Source organism: Zonotrichia leucophrys, chromosome 6 (genome assembly GCF_028769735.1).
Source record: "Zonotrichia leucophrys gambelii isolate GWCS_2022_RI chromosome 6, RI_Zleu_2.0, whole genome shotgun sequence".
NCBI lineage: Eukaryota > Metazoa > Chordata > Aves > Passeriformes > Passerellidae > Zonotrichia > Zonotrichia leucophrys.
This window is the reverse complement of record NC_088176.1, coordinates 19,279,803-19,300,109: the sequence shown is the minus strand read 5'-3', so window position 1 is coordinate 19,300,109 and position 20,307 is coordinate 19,279,803. Positions and strand designations below refer to the sequence as shown.

The following is a 20,307-nucleotide window of genomic DNA, read 5'->3' as shown; positions in this document are numbered from 1 at the left end:
CGGGGGGGTTTGGAAGGTTGCTTAATGTTGGTTTTTTTTATGTTGTTTGTATGTCTTAAGGTAGTGGTTGTGTTGACTGCCAGCATACTGGGCTCTTCTTCCTTTTGCTTCTGATCCACTCCTCTAGGTTGAAAACTGATATCCCTGTGATGTTTTGCATCCTGCTTTCCTCAAGTCTCCCATTTTGTTCTGTGGTCAACCTGGTGTGTGGGCTCTTGAGCTGTGGGCCATTGTATTTTGCCAGTAGCACCTGGGAGTTTTGGCAAAGCACAAATGTTTCCTAGATTAGTTCAGGTCGAATAGAAGAATTTGTGTAAATCATAACAGCAAGATACATTGAACCTTTGAGAGAGATTTTTGTCATTAAAAGATTCTTTCCTCTTGGGTCATCAGGCTTTTCTTCATTTCATTCTTTGGATTTTGTCTGTCTCACTGATGCATTTTTGATTCTCTGGCAACACAAGAAATGTCTTGGCTTGTTTGGGATTTGTTGTTCTTCAATTTCCTTTTAATTTTTCCCCTTGGCACTCATTGGCCTCCCTTGAGGAAAGGGTAAACAGAATGGAGTAACATCCAGACAGCTAATTGATGATAAAACTGTAATCTTTTTCTCCAGCCTCCCAGAAATAGTGAAGTTTTCCTTTTCACAACACGGTGAATTTGCAATGAGAGCTCTATTCATAGCGTGGTAGGCACACAAAGCTGTGGAGAATTACTGTGCTTTAAAGTACCAGAGAAGGAGTTTTAATTTCTCCTGGGCTTTTAAATTGCCTACTTAGCTTGGGCCTGGTACTGTGCAAGATGTGTAAAATATCAGAGTGAAGCAAGTCCAGTGACTGAATTGGGTTCTGTAGAGTGTCACAATCTAATTGCTCTTTCTTCAACATGTACCAATTTCTTTTAGAGAGGAGAAAGAGTGCTTAAACTTGACATACATCAAACTTGTACTGTCAGTAAGATGAGCAGCTAAGTCCATCCTTTGGACTTGGCAGTGTGCAATTCCCCACAGGTTTCATTTAGCCTGGTCTGTCTTGTTAGACTGGCCACGCTCTCTTCCCCGTATTAGGAGGGAACCTTGGGAAACCTGGCTCTAATTCACAATGCAGCAAGATCAATAACTATCAGCATTTGGTCAAGGGCAGATGAATTTGTCATGGGATGGCTGCTTTTTGATTTGGTTTATTTTGGTTTAGTAATTTCATTTAGAGTTGAGTGTCATTGGCTTGGAGGAGTGCCTGTGGGTTCTGAACTTCAGACCTGGTGCAGGTCTGTCACAAAAACTGGCTGTTGTCATAGGCATGGTGATTTTCTGCAAGAATCTTTTGAAACAGCTTCATCTGGTTCTGAACAGACAAAAAGTGAAGCTTGCCTTCATTTTATTTGCCTTTTTTAATGGGATAGTTTTGTTTTGCTGGAGTTTTTAAGTGAATGTTAAGTTTCAGTTACCTGTGAAACTTTTAAGCAGTTTAGCTTACTAAGCTTCAGGCTAAGTAACTTCCACCCATGGGAGAAAAATGCTTCAAGAATGGGTAAAATCTCAAGTCAGTTTTTGTAGAGTCATTGGGGAGTTCAGTTTTCTGGAGTAGAATTAATGCCATTCCAATTATCATTAACAGTTTAGAGCTTTTGTCTGTTTGTAAAAGCCACAAAACCAGTGGTATATTCCAAAACCTATCAGAGGCTTAGATCAGCTGTGTTACCCTATCTCCTTTCCCTCAGAGCAATCAGTCTTCCTGTAAGGGAGATAAAAAAGTATTCAAGCAGTTCTGAATTTGCTTGTTTCTAGCATATGTAAATAATCTTACTGTGAAATGTGCTGGTAAAATCAAGTGGTGCTCTAATGCTTATCCTCTAGTATGAAGTAGGAGAAAGGTTTTCATGAAATTACCCTTATTACTCTTCACACTGGCAAAAGATACACTCACAAGAGAGCGGAGATGGGAAGCTTTTGCTATATAGTTACTTGATTTTTTGCCTTTCATCAGAATTAGTCGTGTCTTCTTAGAGTTGTTCAGATCATGGGATGGGAGGAAATAGTCTAGGATTTGAAGCAAGGTCTGCTCCTGATGACCTTCAACCTTACTGTGCTAAATTACCCCTCAGCTCACTTTTAAGAGCTGTTCTTATTTTGAAGCAGTCTTTTGATTGCAACCTCTGACCAGTATGTGTCAACTGTAGCTCAGAAAAAAAGTTTGTCAAGATGTTTGTCTCTGCTATCTCCTCAGTGCTAAGGAATAAAAACAGAATTAAACAACTTCAGCCTTTGAAATAACGTCATATCCAGACACTCAGCAGTCTTCATGACTGGTGTTAGAAATTCAAGGTGAAGCAAGTATTCATGTCTGTACTTTTAAGTCCATCCAAATAGAAACCGTGGGACTTTGCCTCCTGTGTAGTTCCATACTTCTAATGATGGCATTTGCTTTCCTTGTGATTGAAATGAGTAGCTTGTGCTTGTAATACCGCTCTAGAACAGAATACTACAGCTGGGTGAAAAGCACTTTGGGAACAGTGGAGACACAGCTGGAGTTTACAGTGAAGTTTTGGCTGAAGATACTTTAGCAAGTTCCTGCTTATGAAAAAATGCCTAGGAAATTTTAATGATCAGTCAGAGCAGCTGAATTTGAAGCACAGCATCAGATGAAACTCCTTATAACTAATGGCACACACTGGTGGCATTGTCAGTGCTTTTGCTTCACTGGTAGGGAAATATAATAAGTAATTCCATCAAAGACAGTATTTTAGTTGAGTTTATGTTGCCCTAACTAAAGGATGTGAAGAGTCAAATGCTCAGTATGCATTATGTCATGCTTCCCCAAAATAAAAATCTCAGTTCTGAGGGGTGCTTGAGATCTTGGCACTGTGGAACAATCATTTGTTAAAGTCATGTTTAATGAAAGGGAGATAAACACACGAAGCTGGAGTGTGACAAATGAAAGCATTTGTGCCATTGTAATGAAATTAGGCAAACAGAACAGGCTTGACATCTCTGGGTTCCCCTTGTCAAACTGCATTTGTAATTCCAGCTTTGCATTCATGTGTGGCTGTGAATGGCACTGTTTCTCTCTTGGTTTGGTGGGTTGGGGCCCCTGAATGACCACTTTAATTCACAGGGCATTAGCTTTGAAGAGTATATTTTACAGACATCCTTAGAAAAGGATTGTAGTTAATTCATACTTCTCTTTCATTGGCTGGAATATCCTTGATTTTCAGACTGTGTTTTTGTTTATTGTTTGCAAAGCTTTTGTTACCATTTATTATAATGAAGTATTGATTTCAGAGATGCACAAAGCTTGCTTCCACACTTCCCTAGGGTATGTATACTGTGTTGCACAATCCCCACAGTATTTATGTGTTTAGAAACTAGGATGTAAGCTTCTGGCTCCTTAGCTGGCAGAATCCTGTTTTCTTTATCTATTAAGAGCTTAGATTAGGATAAGACAATGATACTGTGGGGAACCTGGAGAGAATATTTGGTGTCTTTTGATGACCTCTTGTTTATGAAGTTTAGTGGACATTGGCATTATTTTCAGGAAGGAAAACTAAAGCTTTCTCTCATAACACTAGCTGCATTATACAGACTGTATAGGTGGCAATCTGTTCTCCTTTCAGATCAGAAAATATGTACAAATGTGCTACCAACTGCACTATGTTGCAAGGGCTGGTCTAGGTATTGCAAGAAAAACAAAATGAGAGCAACTAAGACCCCCTTGTGGGGGAGAGGTGGCAGAGGATTCTTTTCACTTGAAACACTGCCTGTACCAGGGCTGTGTGGAGCAGAACATACACTCAGGAACAAATGAGTGTGGTTCATTTGTAACGTAGCGTTTTTGCACTTGTCATCCAACATTAATTGGCTGTTATTGTCTGGGGTTAAATGTCAGAGTTGGAGTAAATTTGCTAGCTGGAAGTCAGGGTGTCTTTTAGCTCAGGTGCAGAGTGGCATGTGTTCCAGTCAGTCTGGAGAATTTGTTTTTGGAGTGGTGAAAAACGTGCTCCTCTGTTTATCAGCTGTAGAGCTGCTGTGGTTGCAGTTTGGCCAGGGCACCTAGAACCAGTATGCATATACTGTTCTGTGCCTGTTACCTAGGGACTATATGTGAAGCAAATTCAAGCTCTGAAGATTTTTAGAGGAACAAGTTACTATAATTCTGTTTGCTAGATTTGTTAACTTTTAAATTAAACAGCTGATAATCACAGGACTAACTCAAAATAACTTCTCATTTCTCTGCAATCCTGCATTTTGACCTAGCTGAAATTAAACCAGTACTTATTTCAGCAGTTAAAATGTTTATGAAAATCCAGAAAGTGTGACCACTCCATGCTTGAGGATGGTTTTAAAAGGCAAGTACCTTTTTGTCCTTTTTTTCTTGGGACATATTCAATCTGACTTGCTGGTCCAGATTGCAGGGGCTTCTCATCCTTTGAGTGAAAAGACAAAATGTTTTTGGTGTTAGTTGGATGAACTGAGAATAAAGTGCATGTCAGGTAGGCCAGAATGGCAGTGTTTGCAGAAAGTGGTTTTGAGGATGACCCAGGAAGCACTTGCTGATACTTCAGTTTTCTGTGGCGTGAACTGATTGAGCCCCAAGGCAAGAGTCGGGAAAGCTGGATTTCTGCTCTGTTACAGTGTTACCTTTGTCTTTCTCTCGCCTTAAGAAAAGAGAATGTCTGTTCATTGTGCAGCTCAGTTTGCAAGCAGGGAACACAGTGCTGCATGCTCAGAGCATTGCTGTGTCTGGGCTCGCCTCGCTGGAGAGTGCGTGGGATCGAGCTCAGACAGCCTTTCTGAAGGCTGGGCGTCAAAGGCCAACAGCTGCTGCATAAGAGGAGTCCAGGTCATGTGGTTTGGTTTGCAGTTGCCTGTCCTCGGGACAAATGATGTTGAAATAACTTGTCATAAACAATTTTTTCTTGTTCATTTACTCTGATTCGGAACGCATAGCCGATCCTGATAAGAGTCATTCAGGAGTGAAGAGTTGAACTGCCAGAGAAAGCAGCTTATGTGAGCGTTTTAGATCAGGAATGTGCCAACAGTGTGCTAACAATAAGAAAACTTGTCCGAGAGGGACCTGCTCCTGCACTTCAGGAGAAAATGGACGCCAGAGGTCTGATGCAGTTTGTTTGCTGAAGTGCCAGAATGGCTGGATGGGATTGCTGAAATGGGAGTTAGGTGCTTAAACATGAATTAGTTGATTAAATATCATTATAGACATGTGTGTCTAAGTGCAAATAATCCATGGGAAGAATGAAGGAAAGCACTGTGGTCTCAAAGGAATTGTGTCCTCATTAAAATTGCCAGCCTGAAGAGTTGGGTTTTTGATACATTACTTAAGATACTCTTTCCTGTCTTCTCCACTTCCGTGCGCTGCTTTAAGCTAGCTGAGCATTACTGAGTGTTGTGCTGATGCTGGTCTCCACTTGCTTCTCTGAAATTTTGTTGAAAGGACCTGTGTGAAAAGAATGGGAAGTGCTTTCCAGTTGGTTCCCCAAAGCAGACCAGGCTCTTCATTTAAGTCTAAGTAATGTTTTAATATAATTTTTTCCTGGCTTTGAGTAGATTTCAAAGGAAGGCTGCTTTAAGGAGTCCCTTGTGAAATTTTTTTCTCTTTGTGGATAGTTATTCAGTGTTTCCTCTTGTAATACCCTTAGGCTGAAGTCATGCTTGCAGATTTGGTGGGTTTTCAGATGGGTTTTTTGTTTGGTTGTTTTTTCCCCCCAGAGCTGAAACTGCTTACTTAAGTAGAGAACCATCCTGTATTTTCTAGTTAAAACACTGAGAAATGTCTCTTGCTAGAAAACTGGTAGAGAGAAAAGCAGCAGCTTGTCAAAGGATTCAGGAATTGCAGTCTTTTATTCTCCCTGTCTCAAAGAAGCTCATATGACAGAAAAGTTCAATATTTGATTATTTTATTAAGGGTATAAATGCCAGTGATCCTGTGACACGATTAGCCATTAGACCTGTATCTTTTATTAGGAATAAAAAGTATGTTTCAGCAAGTTGAGCCAAGTGTTGTACTTAAATATTTCTGGTCTCAAAATTATTCAAGTTACTTTTAATACATTCCTCTGTGCCTGTGTACTAGCCATCTTGTGGTTACCTTCACCTGTTTTTAATGCTTTTTCTCCTAAATCCCCCTCAGGGCTCCTCTTATCTTGATTCCTTCTGCTTTATTTGGTTGGGCTTGATTTTTGTTTTGGTTTGGTTTTTTGTTTGTTTTTCTTGGTCAATTTCCCTAGTTCTGGTTATTTTCTTCTGTATTTCTTTTCCATTCCCAAAGCATCTCTTGATCATCTTGGAAAGTTCAGGAAGCTTGTTAGTTGTTTTTTCTCCAGCTCAATAGCTCAGTGCCTTCTTGTACTGCAGCTTTAGAATGGGTCCTTGCTGGCCAAAACAGCAAGGAGAGGAGTGCCCTTTTCAATTGTTTGGTTGAGAGGCTTATACAGTTATTTTGAGAGCAAGACAGAAGAGTTTTTAAGTTCGGGTATCTTGTGAGGTTTTCCTGTCTTTGCCAAGCAAACATTTAGTGTTGTAGAAATGCAGTTTGTATTCAGGCAAGGAGCTGCAAGAGGTCCAGTGAACCTGGTTGTACATTTGTACTTTGCATGTGATTAGTGTGGAGTTTTATCTGTAGTAGGATGTTACAGGGGTGGCAGAAGGTGGGACAGGGTCTATAGAGTTCAAGGGTTCACACAGTTCCAAGGGTAATAGGGAAATGAAGCTCCATCTGCCAATGAGTTAAAGCATAAATTTAGGCAGCAGTGGCCTCTGTGGCATTTACAGAGTGTTCCTACAATCAGATTTTAGAAGGCTCCAGAAAGCTGTTTTGAAGATTGCAAGAAAATGAACTTTACAAAGCATTGCATTTAAAATATACACATATACCTATGTGTGTGTTTGTGTGTGTGTACATGTAAAAGCAACCCTGACCTTCCCACCAGCCTTCTGAAACTAACCTAGAGCAGGCTTCTTTCCCTCTGAGATGAAAAATGTGTATTCTTAAAGAGAAAATGAATCCTAATAAATCAAGTCTAATTGTCTTTTAAAAATTATTTTTATTTTACAGAGCTATCTGAAATTGAACCGAATGTCTTTCTTCGGCCTTTTCTGGAAGTAATCCGTTCTGAAGACACTACAGGCCCCATAACTGGATTGGCCCTCACCTCTGTGAATAAATTCCTCTCATATGCACTAATAGGTATGTTATGTGACTTGGTGGGATTTACCAAAATGCCAGCCAAATGCATCTCTGTGAGCTGTGTCTTTGGCCAGGATACATGCTTGCAGTCTTAATATGGAGATTAGGGAAATAAGAAAATTGTCATTAACACTGGGGAAATCAGCATCTGCAGTTTCTTAATATCTTACTGGCTGATCTTTCATGGTCCTACAGCTGTGTCTGGAGACAGAGCCAAAGCCTCTGCTCTGCCCTGACTGCTGTGTGTGCTTAGGGCCTGCTGCACGACTGTGCTGGTCACCAGCTGCTTTTTAATGCCCTCCAAGCAAAAGGGCTAGGGAGGGAAGAATGCCACCTTAGATTACAATGTTGTAACATGTAGAAACACAGTAGGATTTATTTAGTTTTGTGGACTAATATTTCTACTCTAGAGTGAGGATGATTTTTTTTGCCCGGTCCCAGACCTTGTCCAGTGATGTGCCAATACTCTTCACTTTCCTCAATTGTCATTGTAGAGACTGTATTTTGCTGCTGATCAAACTTTCAAATTTGCACATTTTTCTTTGTAGCTGTGAAAGACTAATAATGTGCATGTGGTCAGTTCCCGTGGCTCAGCTGGCTTGTATCTCACTAGCTGGCTTTCTGTCTGCCATCAATGTGTCACCCTGTTGTTAGTGGTACTCGATTTTTCTCTGTAAGTTCTGCTAGTACTTTGTGGTCATACCTCTGTGAATTGCAAAACCTGTTATCCATGTTTGTTTATATATAGTCTCACTTAAGGAAAATAATTTTATTAGTCTTCCTTCCCCCTGAGTTCAGATCTCTCAGTTCTTTTTCTCCTTTACATTGTAAGGGAACGCTTTGAATTTTTGGTTGTTTTAAATATTTAGTTCTTTAGAGATAGCCTGAAGGCAGTTAGGGAAAGAAAGGGGCTTTATGTCCATGAAAATCACTTTTGCAGGAAAGACACAAAACTAAAATGAGCAAAAATAGAGACTTGCAGGAAAAAAGATTGAGGTGTTGGATGAAAATCTAGTGTATGAAGACTTCGGTTAGTGGGTAGTGTTTGATAGAATTAAGTACAATAATAAAACTAGAATGATGCAATAATGACAGACGTTTTTAGGACAATAAAAAAATTTTAAAGAATAAGCCTGTAAAACATGTCCCCCTGAAGAATTAAACAATAATGCAAAATATATGACTTTCAGCATTACAGTTAGGGATGGACTCTTCTTCTGGGCTTTTATGATCTATATCACATGTCCAGGCAATGTCTGCGCAGGCAACTGGCTACAAATCCTTGATTTGAGGCAGAAACAGGAAAAAATGGAGTTTAGAATTTATAGCCTTTCTCTAGCTACCTGTTGTTTAGAATATTAATTGGGTCACTCCAACAAGAGTGCATCCCTGTAGCTGTTGGTGATTGTGTGTCTTTGTAGTAGGCAGTGGAAGACTCTCTGCCTGGCTTTTTTTCTGGGGCAGAACCTGTAATTCAAGACCTTCGTTGTTGCTTCAGGTGACATTCAGAGCAGCCTTGTCCTTTGTGCTGCTCCAGATACCAGTTAGGCTGGGATTAGTGGTGCTGGCTGAACATCTGGCTAGGTTGTGTTGTTAAATGAAAGCTTTTTGGTATTATAATTTCTTTTTGTAATATGAGACTAAAAGTAGTCTAAAGACTGCTTGCCTAAACATAGGAAATGCTTAAAACTGTTCTTGATGTACAAATCTATCTCAAACTATACAGAGCAAGAGTGAAGAAAGGTGGCATAACCATGGTAGGCAAATTGCAGTGTGGCAGATAATATAGTGTGTTTTGGGGCTGCATAATGACAGGTGAAGCCAGCACTTTTTAAAAAAGTGACATTAGCTGTGTCTGTTCTCTGAGTGGCTGGTTTTTGCTGTTCACACTGGGTTGAAAACCAGGGTGCACTGAAAGGGCCAAACTCCTCTGATAAATATCTTTGTTTAAAATGGCTTTCTCTTCCCATTTTCAAAGTATTTCATTGCTAATCTTTGTGCAGTCTTTATTGCTTTTTTATTCTTTCACGTGTCAGGTGGTTACCTGTCTCCTTTTTAGGCCAGTATTTCTCAGGGGTACATTTTAAAACCAGTTAGAAAAGAATAATTCCTGAGTAGAGTTTAAGATTTCTGATCTCTGGTAGTTGGAATGGCAAATTCACTAATGATATAGTGTGCAATCACAGCTCAGTTAGATAAAATTGCTCAATATTCACCATGTGTATGTTTTAGCAGGAATAGTTAGCATTACAGTGATTATCTTCTGCTCTAAGTACTTCTTCTACAAGAGTTTTAGTTGATAAATTACACAATAACTTTTAAAGTACTAGAAAACTGTATGGTAATACTGAACTCCTATTGATTTGTATCCCTCAGATTAGTTATTTCCTTGCTCAGCAGTTTTGCAGTAGCTAGTGAGCTGTCAGCCTGCTGGATGAGCTTAAACCTTAGCTATAGGAAGACTAGTGGCTAAATTTCAGAATTAGGTTTTTCTGTAGTTCCCTCAGAAAAAGTATGTGCTCTTTTTATTGTCCACAGCAGCTTTTGACTCCATTTCTAAAGTTAGTTTTCCCTGATGTTCCTGGAAACTACATATCTGTAAGAAAGTAGCTGTTGCTCAGCTTCCAGTGAGAGGATTTGCTGTTTAAGTAGTTTAAGGCTTGTTCTCCCCTCCACTTTTTCTGTCTCCTTGGTGATTTATTTTAGTTCCATTAAAGGTGTTACTGAGCAGGCTTCTGGCTTTCCTGAATTCCCTCTGGTTCAGAGCCTGGATTTTCTGATTTCTCTTTGTTCTCTTGCCCACCTGTTGTAAGACTGCACCTGGTATGAAATGTGTGTATCTAGATGGGGTGTCTAGATCTTTGCATTGTAGATGGCAATTTTCAAACTGTTATTGTGCTCACTCAAACTTCTTGTTAGTGATTCTGAGCAGGCATCGATACATCTTTCTGTACTGTTTTCTCACAAGGGAACAAAGATTTTTGTCTGTATCTTGTTTCTGCAAAGTAGAAGTATCTGTGCTTTTAATTGAACTCAAGAGGCTTTATAAATTGACCTGAATTTGTAGTGCTGTTCCAGGGAGCCAGAACTGAGGTAGTCAGGCGTGATGTGTGTTGGGAGAGAGGTGTTGAAGGTAGGGGCTAGAACAGCGAAGCAGTACTCACAGATCTGTTAAAGAAGCAAGTGCACAACTTGCTTGCATTTCCTTTTCACACAGACTGTTTATCCATAACTATGATTAAATAGATCTCTAAGACCAGAGTAACTCACATCTCCTGGAAAAGGTGACAATGAAGTGAATCTCTGTGTGCTGCCTGTGGGAGACTTTTCTGCAGCAAGTTGCTTTTTCGTCTTGATTCCCACTGGGCTGCTTTCCACTGTGGCTGTTGAGGTTGGTTAACAGTAATGCTCACGTAGGTGCTGGCATTGTAACACCACTGTCTTTGCCTAATTTAATTAAGACAATTCAGAATGAGCCTACATCACCTTTGGTGATCTATGCTATTACCTCCGTGAATAAGACTGCGTGACTGACCAACCTGTGACTGATTTTATTGCCTCTGGTAGAAGAGTAATAGCTTCTCATTGGGTTATAAGCCATTATTGGAGGTATGCAGAGGACTGCTTTTGACAGCCAGACCTCTTTCTTACCTAATGCTTCCAGTTTTGTATCCTGTTGTGTGCTGCTGCTAAACTGAGTGAAAAGTGACTGATTGATTTTAGAACAGGCTTCTTAAAAGCTCAGTGAAGTTTGTTTGGCAAACCAGGAGAGGAACTCGCTCTAAACTGTGCAAGATTTCTGTGTGTGTGTGAACAATGTCAAAAGTAAGCCAGCTCTGTTCTTAAAAGGTATGTGTAATAGATGGCAATGGCAAAGTGCTGCTCCTATGCTGATTTATGTGATTCTAAAGTACACTGGTGCCATTTCAGTTTTATGCAACTATGAGAAATTTCTTACCCTGCAACCACTCGGGATAGGAGTGTGGTAGAGGGCTGCTGTCTCTGGACCACAATAAGGGCAGCTTTCTTTAACACCAAGGGTTTATAGCCCTTCCTAGATGTGAATGTTACTGCAGTCAAAGAGGGAATCTGCAAAGCTTCTCTGCAAATCTTACAAGGTCTTGCTTGGTTGCTCTGTCAGCATCATTGTTGCTGGAGTTCAAGAGGCCCCATTGCCAATTAATGAGGTATTAAGCAATGTTTAGGTTGTCTCCTTTCTTTCCTAATGACTGTTTAGGTAGAAGGGTATCAAGATTCTTGCCAGTGCCATATTGTCTAAGTGAGAATGAAATCAAAGCCAGAGACAGCTTTTCTGAAGCCACTGTAATGTAGCATGAGATACAGTTACTGGCAACAATCTCATCCTAAACATTCTCTCAACTGCACCATTGTTTGTAGCTGCAAAAGACTGAAATGGAGAGAAGGAGCCTTGATGAATGATGGGAGTGGGAGGCCTGCAACTCTGATATCTAAACTGTGATTGTGTCTGTCTGCTGTTTTCTCTGGGGAAAGCTGCTGGTCTGTTCCTTCCCAGCTCTCGTTCCTTGAGAAGGATGTTGAACAAGAGACAATTTTACTTCCTCAATTTAGTGGAACCTGTTTGGCATTTTCTTCTCATGAGAGTAAATTTTAGGTCCCCTATGTTTAAGAGCTCTTTTTTCTTTATTCCCAAGGAGAATCTGAATGCATTTAATAGCTGATTGTGCTGTATTGTAGGGAACAAGACACAGTCTTAGAAGTTAACTTGTAAAACATAGAGAACCGGTAACAATGGAATTGTGATTATTTTCTTTGTTAAGTTATATTATTTTTTGCAAATGTAAGTAGATTCTTGTTACATCTTTCTGAAAGCTCCCAGTTATAAAGCCTTTCTATTAGTGGGAGGTGAGTTATGTTCTTGTCAGGTCAACTCAGTGCAAGTCACATAAATTGAGAAAGCTGAATACACAATATCTCCATGTAGATGTCTCCCCACAGAGGTGGTAGACTGTAGATGGCTGTTCTGTGACACATCTCTTATTCTGTTACTCAGATCCCAGCCATGAGGGCACAGCAGAGGGGATGGAGAACATGGCAGATGCTGTCACCCATGCTCGATTTGTGGGCACAGATCATGCGAGCGATGAGGTTGTCTTGATGAAAATCCTACAGGTAAGATGAGAGAAATGGTAATTACCATAATGGTTGCTGCCTGTTGTGGAACATATCCTGTTACATAGAAATGAAGAGGAGGAAGCAATGTTTTGACTCTGCAGGAGCTTAGTGACAGACTTTATTTTTAAACAAATGGCTCATATACCTGTGGTAAAAGCTTTCCAAATGAAAATAGTTAAAAGCTTAAATTAAATTATTTTAAAATTATGAACTTGATAATGTGGTACTGTTGGTAATCCTGCCTTCTGCATGGTCTGTGTTGGGGGAGTTAATTAAGAATATGGAGGTCTCAGACTTATTTTTGAGAAAAGTTTTTTGTTAAGTCAGAACTATGGACTGTGTACCTCTTTGGTCTGTGTACTTCTGAACAGATATCTAGTTCCTGAATTTAAATATTGGGTAGCATGCAGTGTATCAGACCCCTTTTAGAAGTGGGTCAGATCATTCTTGTCTCCTGACTGGCTTCTTGAGCACAGTATTCAGTTTGAAATTACTCCAGGAAAAGCCTTCTTAGGTTTCCTGCTCATGGCAGTCTTTCTTGAGGAGACCAGCCTCCTCTTGGGAATGCATGCAAGTATCATTGCAGAGTGGTACATGTGGGTGCTGTTCTTCGCAGGTGTTGAGGACATTGCTGCTCACCCCAGTGGGAGCCCACCTCACCAATGAGTCGGTGTGTGAGATCATGCAGTCCTGTTTCCGCATATGCTTCGAAATGAGGCTCAGTGGTAGGTTTGCTCATCCTTCTGCCGCCAAGAAACCCATCAGGTTTCCTCAGCATTAACTAGTGCTGTTGTAGAGCATGCATCCATGGAAAGCTGCTGAGCTTTATATTATTGTGTCTTTCTACAACTTCATGGAAGATTTGCTGGGTGTTCGCTGTACGAGTTTGGACTGCTCTGTTCCCCAGCTGTGTAGCGCCACCTTGTGATGCCGTGACCGTTTGCAGTAACGCGGGGTTGGAGCTGGTTTTAATAAATTTGCCGTAATCTCTGTAAACAAGACTCGGAGGGGAGTCTGCTTGAAGAAGCCTCTTGATAATATCACACTGAGTAATGACACCTGTGTTATTTGTTTTTGTCTTCGCAGAGTTATTGAGAAAATCTGCAGAGCACACTCTGGTCGACATGGTGCAGCTGCTCTTCACAAGGTAAACCTGCTTGTGTTTGCCTCAGCATTGCCGAGATGGCCCTCTAAGGACAGAAAGATTCCACACTTCCACTTAAGGGCCCTCAGAAAAATCATCCAAAATGGTCATTATTTAGAGGTGGAAGGGGATGAAGGATTTGGCACTTTTCTCTAGGGCTGACCCTGTCAGACTGCAGGGAGACAGAGGTAGGGAAGGTTGCCTGGTTTAGGGTGTCCTTTGAGGAGAGATGGACAGCCAAGTAATGAAGAGCTTTAGGATAGAGAACCAGTTTCAGGACAGAGAATGCAAACTTCACTGGAAAAAAGGTGCTCTAAAAAAATATAGCTCTCTTTAGCAGAGAGAATAGAAATAGTGTTGAATACCCACACACTGATTTCTAGCCGAGAGCTTTGACCTCACACATCAAAGAACATTTATAACACTTGAAATCGTGTGTCTTGCACAAACATTCTGCCCTTTTCAGCACCCTTCAGGTAATTAAGATGACTTCTTTAAAACTCAAGTAAGTTAATTAACTTAAAAACTGTTTCTCCAAATAGTGAAGTAATCATAGACTTTCCCTGGGTATTGTAAAAAGGAAACTTTTACAGGTACATATATACTTTTAGTAGAAAAATATTTTGGTGAAACTGGCAGCTTATGAAACACAGTTGCATCATATTTTTTTTCCCATTGTCACACAGTTCCAATGAGATCTCAGTTTTCTGCTCCTCTGTGTGTCCTGCATCATGCACTAGATGAATGTTGGGCAAAGGCAGAATCAGTCTCCTCAAAGAGGAGAAACCAAAATACTTTTTCTCCAAATGTATATGTGAATTTTACTTGGTGCTTTTTCATTGCTTACTCTGTAATCGTCTCCTCTGTCCTTCTTGGTAAGGCTCAGAGACACCATCACCATCTGTGCCTGTGGGCATTGGGATAGAGATGCAAAGCAGAGGCAGCAACTGCAGGGGTGATTTGGCCGTCTTGCTTTCCCAAAAATGAAACAGGCAAAGCTGTGCTCTAAGGCTTTTACATCCTCATCAAGTGAAGACAGAACTGTAGTAAAGAAACAGTAAAGAAGAGAGAGCAGGGTGTGTGCAATTGTAGAGCTGTATGTGCTGTCGTTTGGTAGCACAGGTGAGAGCAGCCTTTCCCATTCTGAGATGAGAACTGCTTATCTCCAAAGATTCAGCTTAATGTACATCTGCTGCGCACCACAGTTGTGTTTATATGATGCTGAACACAGGATAACTGCTGGGGTTTCTACAAATTCAAAGAGAAGAATTACCATGACTAGTAACAAATAAAATGTACACTGCAAGAGTCCTGGTGTGTATGACACTGTTTCTGGCAGCATCACAGAAACCTGTGTTGAACAAATGTAAATAGTCCACTGCTGAAAGCATACACTGAAGGAAAATAAATGGTCTTTACATGGCAGGAAAATCAATATAGAAAAACAGCCATTAGCAGTAATAGTGTGCAAAGCACCTCTCATCTATACTTGTGTGAGTTCTTTCCCTTGGCAGATTTTGGCAGGAAAAGAAGTTAGTAGTCTCTCTTTGTGAAGAAAACCTAATTTGGGTTTCTTCACAAAGAGGCTCATATACCTGTGGTAAACCTGTGGGAGTTAGTATCTGCAGCATAACTGGAAAGACCAGCCTGCTTCTTTCCTCTTCTTGTTAATCCATATAAGCTTATGTATTTTGGCTTGCTCTTTGTATTTCAGGTTGCCTCAGTTTAAAGAAGAGCCTAAAAGCTACATGGGAACGAACATGAAGAAGGTAAGACCCAGCTCTGTGTTGACTGTTCTGCTCCTGTCTTTGGCTTGCGCTCATTTCTATTTTGTTTGTTTTCACACTTGTATTTCTTCGTTTCCACAAGTCCCAGTTCACTGAAAGAGCATGTTTAACCACATAAATGGACATAGGTTCTTTAATTCTATGGGATTAAGTCCAGATAGCCCAGTGACAAGTCTTTTTAATGATACTGCTGCCCAAGTGAGACAGTCTGGCTTCTGGGAACAGCTATCAGTGCTGTGGGCTAGAAAACCCCAGCAAGTTCTGGGACCTGATGGTGTCATTGTCTGGTTATCTGCTGTCTTCTGCTCTCTCTCCAGCTTCTTTTGATCATTCTTCATTTGCTACAGGTCCAATACTGAGCTCTTGGGATATATTTTTGTCCAGTTCCTCCTGTGTGGAAGGGAAACTTTTTGAGGCTGGTGAAACAGCATGAAAACATGAAATGGGCTTTTGTAGAAAAAACTCTGGTGACTTATAGAAGGGACAGCATTCTGTGGTGAGCACCTTAGTTCACGTGATCAGTGCCATCTCTATTAGCAGTCAAAACACAGTAGACTTTTCTTTATCTCCCTTTTCCTAAATGTACATTTTTCTGAGGGTAGAAGTTCTGGATTTGTTCAACACCACCATCTTGATAAATACAGTGAAGTTTTTAGTAGCTGGAATCTGTATTTCAAATAACATTATGTGACCTTATATGATGATTAATGTAGTAATTTCTTATTGAGGAGAGGGCCTATTGAGGAACTCCATATATACTTCTATATTCTTTATATTTCATATGAAGAATGTCAATAAAGGTTGTTTGATTCTGCTGTTGAGAGCAACAGGATGGGGAAAAGTGCTAGAGAAGAAATAACCACCTTTCAACTTAACACTGAATATTCAGCTTATAGCTTCCACTCTGTTTGTATTTCAATAAGTTGAGAAAAGGGACAGCATAGTGTAAGCATACATTTCAGAGCCATTATAGAAGTGTTTTGAGAGACTGAATGCTTGGTTGTAGGAGTCTGAAACCTAGTCAGACTTAGGGCTTTACTTCTTGTATGGTAAACCAATGAGTGCTTGTTTCCCTTGCTGTGGAGAAGTCACAGGATTTGTGATGATGGTAGGCTGGTACACAGAAAGCTAAAAGAGATCAGGCTCACGTCCTGCAGGAGCCAGGCTTTGTTGGTCTGTGTACAGGTGTGAAGGGAGGGTGACTGAATTGAGGAAGGCTGCCCTTCCCAAGTGATGGCTGCTCTCAGCTCGGTTAAGTGATGCTCTGTCTTGTGTCTGCTCTGTGCAGTTACCCTGTACTGTCTCTTTGCTGTGCATGCCAGGAGTGTGCCCTGCAGCCTTGCACTCTGCCAGGTTATTCTTCTCTTTGGGTTTATTTTGCTTTGTTTAAACCATGCATTTGCCTATCTTTCACAGATTTCTTCAGGTCTCCTCAACAAACTGGAGCTAAGTAGTTGGGAACAGCCCAAAGCCCTGAACCAGTTAGAGAGGGTATTGATCTTTAAGAACCTGAAGGTTGCTCTCTCCCTTCTCCCTTCTTACCTTACTCCCCTCTTCCTTCTCTTGTAAACACCACCTGAGAGAATAGTTACGTTGTGTGCAGCAAATCTCCCTCCACTCATTTGACACAGCATGGCTTTTGGAGACAGTGCATGCCGTGGTTGCTTTGCAGTGTTGTGGCTGCAGATGGGGCAGGCTTGGGAGGCAGAGACCTTTGTTTTACTGCAGCATTCACTGTCTTGGTGAGTGCCACCTCAGACACCATCACAGCATCCTCTGGGGGAAGGGAGGGGAGGGCCTGGGTAAGACTTCACAGTGAAAACTTGAAAAAAGGAAACTTAAAAAGTGTAGATTTGTCTCTGAAGTGTTGTGTGTCTTGCCTGTTGATCTGTATTATAGACATAGCTCCTCCATATACCTGAGGAGTCTTTTGACCCAGCATGCCGTAACATTTTTTTAGTCAAGGTAAATCTCTGAGCTTTGTTACTTGGTACAGGGCCACAGAGTTCAATGCTTTCTAAAGATTTTTTGAAGGAGATTGCTGTGTATTTTCAATATCTTTTGTTCATGTTGCTACTGAAAATATGTGTCCCAGCACATTATATGCTAATGGGGGATCAGTGGGGCCAAACAGATTTACAAAATGTGTTAGTCACTGCTAATTCCCCTAGATAATACTTCCAAAGAAATACTGTAGGCATGCAGATTATTTGGTTTGGATCAATCATAGTAACCCTGAAAAACTAACTTAGGGCAGTTCTCAGTTTTCCATGTTGGTTCATAAACTTAATGTAGCTTTAATTTTTGTCTTCTGTTGATGTTACTTAGTCCAGACAGAGCTGAACAGAACATTTAGAGATGCCACTCTAGTCCTGTGTCTAAGACAAAAATAGTTATATGAACAGGATAGTTTGAGGCTCAAGACTTGCAGATTTGTGCAGAGTTACACAGAAAAAAAAAAGGCTAAGAAATGTTTCCCTTTGCAGTAGAAAGCATTCTAGGTAAACAGGGTTCTGCTGTGGGAGTGAGGAGGAACATAAATCTGAATCTTCACAGATTTTTGGGGTGGCTTTTGTTCATAGTTGCCTAAGATGCATAAATGCATTCGCCAAATAACCTTGATTAGCTGTTGCAGTACAGGCAGGTATGAAAATGAGCTGACTGGATTGCCTTGGTGTCTCCAGGACTCAGACCGTGGACTGCGTTCTCTCTGCATGCTTCTGTGTCTTGAACGCTACTTGGTGTGCTGACCAGCTCCATGCTGCATTAGAATGAGCTCATGTTTTAGTGTAATCACTTTAATTACTAATCATTGGCCCCTGCCCTTTTCTCTTGAGGCTTACAGTATCTTATGGAAAAACAAACGAGTACAGGTAAGGTGGCTTGTAGAAAAATGAGATCTTGTGGACCCTTTAAAAAGAATCTTGTAGTCTTACATTTTTCTTCACCTTCCTGAACCTTAGTTAGGGTTTTATTTCTAAAACCTCATCTATCAAAGGAAGCATTTGGAGTCTTGTATTTTTTTTCTTCTATAATTTTGTGGACATTTCTTTATTCAAAGGTAACTCAGAAAAATGTAATTGAATCTGTACAGAATTTCAAGATAAACAAACAGTACGTCTGAGCTCCCTCTCTCATTTCTAAAGAGTTTTTTTTAAATACCAACACCAAATGGTTTTTACTGTCAAAAAATACAAGCTTAATGTAGTGTCAAGGATGTTGATGATTAGAAAACTAATGTAACTCTAATATCACTGAGCATGGAAGAGGGAATGAGAGTTTTAGATAATTTGTAAGATTCAGGATATGTTAATGGTCTATTAAATGCCATTTAACTGCTGCGTTTAATCAAAAAGGCAATGTTAGGTTCAAAATATCAGTGTGTTAACATACCATGAAGCTTTCTAGAGAAACTGGGAAATGTCTTGAAATTGAAGGTGAAAACAAAATTTAGAAATAGTTCCTTTAGTTAAAGGCAAACTGTACAAGTGTTTTTACATTTTTTATACTAACATTAAAAGCAAAGAGATGTGAGATTGTTACCTTTAATTCAAAGAAAATCCAGAAGGAATGATGTTACTTGCTGTCCTTTGATACATGTATTGTTTTAGAATTCCCAAAGTCAGTGTTTGTTTGTTAAAACAGCATTTAGCCTCCTGACACTGGTGAAATGTTTTTATTAAGCTTTTCTGTTCCATTCTGCAAAGTTTTAAAACTGTGCAATAATTTGCTGCATTGAAGCAAAAGGAGATAGCAAAATATAAAGGAGGGAGGGCAAAATTATATTGGGAATAGTCCTATATAGTCCTTCTAGGTAATTCTAATAAAAGGATACCTGTTTTTGTAGAATGTGGAGATTGGATAGTATGAGATGAAAAAGACCTGCTGGGTAATCTCATCTCACCCCACCCATCCCTCCATTCCCTGCAAAAAAAAAAAAAAAAAAAAAAAAAAAAAAAAAACAAAAACCCCAAAAAAAACAACCTAAAAAACCAGAACAAAAACCACAAAAAAATGGAACCCACAAAAAACCGCACCAACCAAAATCCCAAAAAACACCATAACAAAAAAAAAAAAAAAACCCACACCTAAAAAGGTCAAATAAACTTAGATTATGGTCTAAATGATTTATAGTCTGATTAAATGTTTTGGAATCTTTAAAAATCAAGTAAGTCTTCTTGCTTGCCTGACTACACTGTTTCCCATCCGTGTGAAGCTGTTGTGACTCAGTCTCTGAAGGATGGCACAGGTTCATTGAAATTATTACAGATGGGCCTGTATCTTATGGCCCTCGAGATGCAACCTTGGAAGTTAGAACAGAACACAGGACAATCACAGAGGGTAGATTTTGGGTCTGAGGAAAAATGCTTTTTGAAAGGGCTAGTGTTGAATTGAGGTGGTATTTGGTGTTGTATGAAAGGGGAGATTAGAAACAGTAATTAAGTTGTGAGGTTGCATTGTCTGATAGAATGTTTAAACTGTTAGGTGTTTCTCAGGAGTGGTACATGCTTAGCCTGTATCAGTATCTCAACTCTGTTTTGCTGATTCAGTTCTGCATCCTGCTGCAAGTAACTTCTAACCCGGCAAATAACGATAACTGGCCTTAGTAGCTAAAGTGATGTCTGTTTTGAAATTGTGTGAAACGGACTTTTTGATTTAACATATAATGCTTCCAGATTTCCTTCCTAATGAAAGTAGTTTGGTACAATGAACCACTAGTCTTCAGATCTTACTGTATAAGTTACTGAAAAATGATAAAAAAAATACAGCTGTTTCTATAATAGCTGGTAGGTAAAACTGTATTGTCTAATTTGTAGCTTAAGCCTTCGATAATTGCAGCTGTTGGTAGTATTTAAGGCTCAGATTTTAGAAATTGGCAAGAATCAAAAATAACACATATTTTATATAGCCCTATGAAGCTGTGATTTAGAAGATTGTTGCTGCAATCTTTGAAAGAAATAACAAGGAGCAAAGTAATTCTGAACCTGTTAACCAGCACACTCAAGGAAACTGTAGCATAGCT

The 20,307-nt window shown here is 40.0% G+C and overlaps 1 protein-coding gene across 5 annotated transcripts in view; it reads left to right on the top strand.

Moving 5' to 3' along the window:
* The window catches only part of GBF1 (golgi brefeldin A resistant guanine nucleotide exchange factor 1), a 97,826-nt gene that overhangs the window by 48,427 nt on the left and 29,092 nt on the right, over window positions 1–20,307 (top strand). For 3 of the 5 annotated variants that reach the window (XM_064716552.1, XM_064716553.1, XM_064716554.1), the window contains exons 4-9: window positions 7,068–7,199; window positions 12,232–12,350; window positions 12,970–13,078; window positions 13,440–13,500; window positions 15,212–15,266; window positions 18,122–18,157. In XM_064716552.1, coding sequence (XP_064572622.1) covers window positions 7,068–7,199; window positions 12,232–12,350; window positions 12,970–13,078; window positions 13,440–13,500; window positions 15,212–15,266; window positions 18,122–18,157 — 512 coding nt within the window. The remainder of the gene's footprint in view (window positions 1–7,067; window positions 7,200–12,231; window positions 12,351–12,969; window positions 13,079–13,439; window positions 13,501–15,211; window positions 15,267–18,121; window positions 18,158–20,307) is intronic. The other 2 variants (XM_064716556.1, XM_064716557.1) reach the window with 1 other exon arrangement.